This window comes from Ipomoea nil, unplaced genomic scaffold (genome assembly GCF_001879475.1).
Source record: "Ipomoea nil cultivar Tokyo-kokei standard unplaced genomic scaffold, Asagao_1.1 scaffold2283, whole genome shotgun sequence".
In the NCBI taxonomy this organism is placed as follows: Eukaryota; Viridiplantae; Streptophyta; class Magnoliopsida; order Solanales; family Convolvulaceae; genus Ipomoea; species Ipomoea nil.
Genome location: NW_017618711.1, coordinates 4253237 through 4261734, shown reverse-complemented (window position 1 = coordinate 4261734; position 8498 = coordinate 4253237). Strand labels below are relative to the sequence as shown.

The following is an 8498-nucleotide window of genomic DNA, read 5'->3' as shown; positions in this document are numbered from 1 at the left end:
AGCATCAGATGTCCTGGAGTTTGGTGAAGCTATGTCTGAAATTGGAAAGCAGGGCGCACCTATTGAAGTCCTGAAGAAAGCGTTCTCAGGGATATCAAACATGCTAGGTGCTGCAAGCGCAATTGAATCAACTTCCATTCCAACTGAATCTCAGTTGGATGACATATTCTTTGGGAGTGAAACCTTCACCGCTGCAGTGGATTCATTGGTGGAAGCATTTCAGAAGACAACAAGAACCATGGAATTTGAAGCTCCATCATTTGATTTGGGAATACACTGCAATGAATCGCAACCGCAGCCATGTGAGCAACACACAGAGCAAGTAGTTGAAGAGGACCTACCATTGGATGCTTTGGTTCAACAAATTGGAGAGGATGCAGGACTGTCAACGACCTTGGGAGCACAAGTCACTCCTCCACTTGTTAGGGTCCCATTTCAGAGATATGTTCGTCATGCCGCTGCTACTAATGCTGATGTTGATGACTTTGATTGGTAAATTTACAGTTTGTTATTTGCATTTGGCTTTAACGTTATGAATTTATAGTGCTAAAATTATGAATATAAACTTATGAACATTTTTACAACTGTGGACATATAGCTTTAAAATTGTGGATATATAGATATAAAATTATGAACATTTTAAATCTGTGAATATATAGTTCTATGATTATGTACATATATGTTTAATATTATGGATATAAAGTTCTAATACTGTGGATATATAAACAACAGTGCCATGCAAGAAAGTGAGTCTGATGTTGAGGACGTGACTGTTAGGATGAGACCCCAGCGACGATTCAGGAACAAACCTCTTTGTTTGAGGTCACCATACTGGACACAGAATGCAGGTTTTATACGCACTGCAACTCCACGGGAAAAAATCATTTCAAACTATGCATTCTTGAGTGTGTCTACCGAACACCCAGAAGAGTATGTTTGAACGCATATATTTATAATAACCTTTAAATTACTTAGATAGTTCATATTATTATAACTATTGGTGTTATTATTATTATTGTTATTTTGGTGCTGTAGTGAGTTGCTGTTCAGCTATGGTGACTACTACCTAACAAGGCGTCACTTCTCAACTTTGAGCAATGACGAGTTGGATATAGACTTCTTGAATATTTGGTCTTTGCGGCTAACTTTGAAGAACACAGAACGTGCTGTTGGGATACCAAAACGCGTATTCTTCACCACACTGCCACATGTAAGAGTTATTTTTGACATGCAGATGCGCATTTTTAAAAATCTAGTACTCTAAGCCTTTTGAATACTCATTTTTTGCATTTCTGTGTATTCAAAAACAGCTGCAGCTTGATCCATCTGATGATTGGATGAAAAGTCTCCCAGCTGAGAAAAGGATGGAAAATTTCAATGATAGATTGAATTATGAAATATCAAGTTTTGGAAACCTGGAAATCAGTGATGCAGACCTTGTAAGATCTATTACACACACTTAATTTAATAATTTAAGATTTTATTATTGATATATATGCATGAAGCTTGGAATATACAAAGTTTAATAAGATCCTTTATAAAGTTCTGAATTTGTGGATATATAGTCTTAAAATTGTGGATATATAGTTATGTGATTATGGATATGTAGTACTCTGTTAATATATGAATGTATTACTCTGTGAACAGACTGTTAAGAATTCTGGATATTTGGTAATGTAGTTTTTGGATGTATAGTTATTAATTTGTGGATTTATATGCTTGAAGCTTGGAATATACTCGGCTTATTAGGATCTTTATAAATTTCCGAATTTTGTGGATATATAGTTTTAAGATTGTGGATATATAGTTTTATAATTATGGATATATAGTACTCTGTCAAATATGAATGTATACCCATGCAGTTAACAGTACCTGGGTATGTAGTTGTTTCAAATAATAACCTTTTGTTTTGGAATTAGATATTTTTCCCAGTGCATCGCCATGCACACTACTTTGTTGTGTGCATAAATGTCAAGGAATCCAAGGTTCAAGTGATAGACAACAAGGAATTGCCTGCTGGTGTTTCAGAGCTTGATAAATATGGGGACTGTCCATACAAACTGGTAGCTTATATTATATTAAAAAATCTCCTTATTGTCACCTATATATTGAATTTAAAACATTATGAACATTGAGCTAATTTTTTACCAGATTGAAGCATTCAAGGCGTACCTGGCAGCAGGACAATCCACCTTGACTCACAAACTGAACAGCATGCCAGTAGAGTTCCTTGCCATGCACTGGAAAAATGCAGAGAATGTCACCGACTGTGTCATATATGTAATGCGGCATATGGAGACTTACATGGGTGGAGCTCTCGAGAACTGGGATCCTGGGTTCAAGAAACATATGCGCACGAATGTAAGAGTAACATAAATATATTACATTCCAACTACATCAAAAAGTGATGAAAAAATTACAATGAACTAGTTATTTATTTTTCTTATTTTACAGGCTAGCTTCATTTTTGAGTTGAGGGCAAAGTATGCTGCTTGTATCATCACGTCAAAGCTGAACAGCGTCAAAGGCGAGGTCATGAAAGCTGCAAAGATTGAAGACAAGAAGAAGTAAAACTGGAAAGATCAATGAATGTTTTTGTGGATGAATATTTTAATATTTTCTGTTCTTATGGTCGTTTTGTAACAACTCTATCACAATTTTTGAAATTCGATCTATGAAATTCACTGAATATATAGTTCTCATATTATGGACATGTAGGTTTAAGATTGTGGATGTATGGATATAAAATTATGAACATCTTACATAAGTATAAACATACCGTTCAAATATTCATATATTCATATTTCAAGAATTATGGACATATAGGTTTAAGATTGTGGACATATTGATATAAAGTTATGAATATTCGTTCAACTGTGAACTTACATTTTACATAAGTGATCAAGTTCACCAGTTTACATATTGATATATAGCTTTAATATTGTGGATATAATGATATAACATTATGAACACTTTTACTAATTTGACACACAATTCCAATATTTTGTGGTCATATAGTTCTCAGAATTATGGACATATAGGTTTAAGATTGTGGACATATTGATATAAAGTTATGAATATTCGTTCAACTGTGAACTTACATTTTACATAAGTGTAAACATCAAGTTCACCAGTTTACATATTGATATATAGCTTTAATATTGTGGATATAATGATATAACATTATGAACACTTTTACTAATTTGACACACAATTCCAATATTTTGTGGTCATATAGTTCTCAGAATATGTATGTATAGCTCTAATATTATGGATATATAGCTTTAGTATTATGGATATGTAGCTTTAATATTATGGATATATAGCTTCAAACCTGCAAATCAACAAGTACTAAAATTTTGAATACACAGATCAAACAACTTGTAAATTGATATCCTCAAAACAACTAGCTACCAACTGGTATTAACCCCACTCTCAATCTACAACTGCATTATCATCTACATCATTACTATACTGACAAAACTCCGAACTCCCAGAACTTGGATGTACAAGGTACCCATCCCCGGCAATCTCAGATAGACTTTCCAAAACCAACGACTGAACAACACCCTTTGTACTCGAAGCAACTTTATTTGCAGCACTCCTCCTCCCCCTTGCAGCACTGTACTTCTTTTCAATAACACTACTCCTCCTTACGTTACGCTCACCTTTTGATCTCCGGTTTGAAGGATTTTGAATGGCACCACTTGAAGATGAAACACCGCACTCTTCAATATGCACATAGCCAATCTCAGCTTCAACCTTTTTCTTTGCTTCCTCAACTGCTTCATCACAGAACTGCCTAGTTACACTGTTATCTTGACTAGATGAAATCAGTCTTTAAAACTTTCTGCAAATCTCCACAACCCAAATTGAAGGAGGGACACCAGCTCTACAAAACATTGAACCAGTATTCACATCCCTACCATCAGCAACCTTTTTAGTCCACCTTTTCATGATATATTTGTTAGGAATACTTGAAACACAGTGTATATGAAGAATGCGTAAACAATGGCAGCATAAAATTCCTAACTCCGAAATCAACTTGCAACTACACGAAATGTCTAAGGTTGACAACTTAAAACTGACTTCATGCCTTATAATATCTATATCTGGACGCCATACGTGATACTTGAACTGACAACCTTCATTCAACACCATTTCTTGATGACAGGCATTGCCTTTCATGAATTGTTCCTCAAACAAAAAATATATCTCAATCGTATATACCTCTCTAGCGTGTAACAGAAGTTTCACGTGCTCCATCATCATGTTGGGTACCCCTTGAGTACAACGAAAGTCTTCACCATTCTCTTTGCTCCTCCATTCAGAAGTTACACTAACAAACGATGAATAAAAATCACATAGACCTGCAGTCTTGGACAGCCTTCTTGAAATCGAATGGTTAGTAGTTTCACTCCTTTGCGATGATAAAATGCCCCCTGAAAAATAGTCCTTATTGAATGCTGGACACCACTTCTCCCTACAGTCATACAGCTTTTGTATCCAACTATTCTTGTGGCACTTGTAGTCAGTCACCAACCTGAAATGATAAGACATATGTTCAGAACTCTAATGCTATATATCCACAGTTCCAATATAATAAAACCACAAATTGAATGCATATAATACAAACAGAAAGCTCACTGCTTCACTACTACATGTTCAGACAATTAATACTATATATCCATAATTGTAATATTATATATCCACAATTCCAATACTATAAATCCATAAATTGCATGCATATAATTTAGAGACAAACAGGAAGCTCACTGCTTCACTAATACATGTTCAGACAACTAATACTATATGTCCATAATTCTAACACTGTATATTCACAATTCCAAAACTATAAATCCATAAATTAAATGCATGTAACTCAGGAACAATCAAGAAGTTCCATTCTATACTACAACATGTTCACATAATTCTAATACTATATATTCATAATTCTAATACTATATGACCATAATTCTAATACTAAACATCCATAATTCAATTACTGGAATCGAAAAAGGAAAAAAAAAAAGTAGTGGACATACCTTGTCCAATAAAATTCAAACTCAGCTTCAGTCTCTGTGTATTTCAACACACAGTTAAACATATCTAAGAAATCCTTGTTATTCCTTAACGCCTTGATATGCTTCTTCGAATTCTCGCCAATATGCCATATGCAAAGACGGTGACGTGATGTTGGAAACACCTGACAAATAGCAGCAGCCATGGATGCACACTGATCTGTCATGATAGTCTGTGGACATTTCCCATTCATAGACCTTAAAAATGCTCTAAACAGCCACACAAATGATTCTATCCTCTCATTCATCAGAAAACCACATCCAAACATTACATTCATGCAATGGTGGTTCATCCCTACAAAAGGGCCACAAATCATATCATATTTATTAGTGCGATAAGTTGTATCGTGCACTAATAAATCCCCAAACAACTCATAGTCTTGTCTCATCCGACCATCCCTCCAAAAAAAAACTGCATAGTCTTGAATCACAATCAACTTCAAAATCAAAGAAAAAATCAGACTCAGTTGACTGCCTCTTCCTAAATATTTCAATTAATGAGTTCGAATCGGTTCCATCCAAACGCTTTGATGTATCAGAAGCAATTGAATTATAAGCATCTCGATTAGTGAAGCCAACTAATGGAGACCCCCCTGCTTGATGTTTCAAGAACCTAATACCATCTGCCATTGCAACACCACTCTTCTTCAAATCTTTTAAATATAACAGTTGATTATCACCCACATTTCTATGTGAACGCAGAAGATGACTCTTGTCTACAGCACATAACTCGTGATTGTGCACTTTTACATGTTTTGTAACCGTCCACAACCCATCCTCACCGACGTCAAACTGAACACATGCACCACACCCTGACCTTGTGTCAATTTTTGAATATGCCCTAACACCAGCATTTGCCTTAACCTTAAAACCAGCTTTAGAACACATAAACATCTTCATTTGGACTGTTTTGCTATATACCTTGCACCGTTGATTACCCTTCCTAACACTAAAACCAACTCTATATGCATAATTGTTATACAACTCATACGCTTCAACCCCGTTACTTACAACAACACCAACCAAATCTTCATCAACTGCAAATGCAATATATAACCTCAAGTATACTAAATAATACACGTTCCATTGAAAATATAATTCCTATGTAGAGGGGGTGCGGGGAATGCCGAATAAATCCAGCCATGCTCTACAAAAGGAATAACATTTTCCATGGAAAAAGAATGAACATATAACAATACTGAACACTGTGAATTATGATCATATAAAACTACATATAGACCTGGATTAGAAGAAGAACCATCAATGTCTAACTCTATTGGATCTGAACTTGGTGAATCAACAACAACATCTTCACTGACTGCATAGTGTTAAAAGCCAGAACAGAGTATCAGTTTAGAAATTTGTGGATGTATAGTATTATAATTCTGGATGTATAGTGATAGAATTCTGGATATAAAGCTCACAGTTTCTGGACATAAAAGTTCAATAATTATGGATATACAATCCAGAACAGAGTATCCATTCACAAAATCCTTGATATATACTACTATAATTCTGGATATATAGCTCACAACTTCTGGTTTTATAGTTCAAAGATTATGGATATATATTTCGTTCATTCAGAAAACCATAAACACATAAACACCAAGAGTTACGAATGATCTCAGACTAGAATCACATAAACATCACATACACAATAAACATCACACTAAATATAAACACCTACACAATATATCACACTGCAAAAATCGCAAACGACCACAAATCCATAAAAATCAAACTGCAAAATAACCTGGAACCGTATGCAATTCATCGCCTGCTTCATCTCTCTGATCTAATGCCTCGTCTCTCTGGTCTACTGCATCATCCATCATGAGATCCATACAATAAATCAGGAAAACGACTGCGATCGCTATTGCGATTGCGATTTTACGTATACTGCAATCAAAACGCCAAACTACCAAAAAATCGCAAAACTATCAAATATGATATGAATAACGCCGCTAACGGCCATCCAATTTTTTTTTTTTTTTTTGATTTTGTGCGCGCCGTGTCGTTTTTTTAGTAAAACGGCGCCGTTTTGCAACCATATGCACCTTGCTAGGTGCATTCGGTTGCACGGCATAATTTGCGTGAAGTGTCGTTGTGGTATTTGGAGGGGGCAAGACTATTTTTAGAAAATTGAAGAGCAGGAAAACCTACCCAAATCTTGACCAACTAACTTGGCAACATAATCCTTAACGAACAAATGTCAATATGTCATGTCAGTGCTGATCTGATGACACCATTTCAGTTCCAACTCTCAACTAATAACAGAAATATTGTTTTAGCTAATAAATTTCGTTGAAAAGAAATTCAGTCAATTAATTCCTATGCAATAGAAACATGACAAATAAGGTCCAATATTACAAGTGGAAGTCTCCCAACAAAATACGGCCAAGGGAACACGCTAGGAACACCATACGTTTGCCCTTAGCTAATAAAGCTGACTTTAACCTCACAAAGATCTTTTATGTTTTAAATCTTTCTATTCAATTTTTTTTTTTCTCGATACGATAAGTGTGTATATAACGATATATCGATAAGTGTGTCTATATATATAAACGAATCATGTGAAAGAGAAACCTTAGGTCAAAAATATGGTTTAATTCATCTATTGATTCAGTCTAGATCAACAGTAAGAATGTAGTAATTTAAAAAAAAAAAAAAAGAGCAGGGATATTATGGTAATTTTGTGTAAGTAAGTTAATTCTTTTTTTTTTTTTTGTCTTTCAAACCATTTTTTCCCTTCTTGCAGAGCACATTGTTATGCCATCCAAACACACAATGATATGCCTTCTAGTGCACATTGCTTTAGGTAAATAAATTAACTTTTTTTGTCTTCCGTGAATTTGAGCACATTGTTGAGCCTTTCATAGCACATTTTTGTGCCTTCAGTTTTAAGATCATATAGTATGTGTTATATATATATATATATATATATATATATATATATATATATATATATATATTTATTTATTTATTTATTTATTTATTTATTTATTTATTTATTTATTTATTTTTAAAAAGCATTTGATCTTGAATGAATCACTAATTAGTAACTTTGTTTGAATATTGTGATCGTTTATGATTTGTGTTGAAGATCGTGTATTAAATTTATTCTTTTCAATAATTGTTTCATATTTTTCTGCCTTACAATACACATTTTTTGCATTCCAAAGTTCCAGTGCATATTATTATGCCTTCCAGAGCACATTGTTGTGCCTTCATTTTTAAGATCATATAGTAGGTGTTTTATATATATATATATATATATATATATATATATATATATATATATATATATATATATATATATATATATATATATATATATATATATATATATTTATATTTATATTTATAAAAATCAGTTCCTGTGCGGTTGGGTGTGTCCCATGCGGTTAAATCTAAATC

The 8498-nt window shown here is 33.8% G+C and overlaps 1 protein-coding gene across 1 annotated transcript; it reads right to left on the bottom strand.

Moving 5' to 3' along the window:
- Positions 1 to 3435: 3435 nt before the first annotated feature.
- LOC109151222 (protein FAR1-RELATED SEQUENCE 5-like) lies at positions 3436 to 6913 on the bottom strand. The gene is made up of 6 exons (XM_019299142.1): positions 6835 to 6913; positions 6322 to 6399; positions 5520 to 6118; positions 5046 to 5254; positions 3848 to 4543; positions 3436 to 3706 (listed from the first exon to the last, which is right to left on the bottom strand). The coding sequence occupies exons 1-6, from the start codon at positions 6911 to 6913 to the stop codon at positions 3436 to 3438; spliced, it is 1932 nt and encodes a 643-aa protein (XP_019154687.1).
- Between the last annotated feature and the right edge of the window lie 1585 nt (positions 6914 to 8498).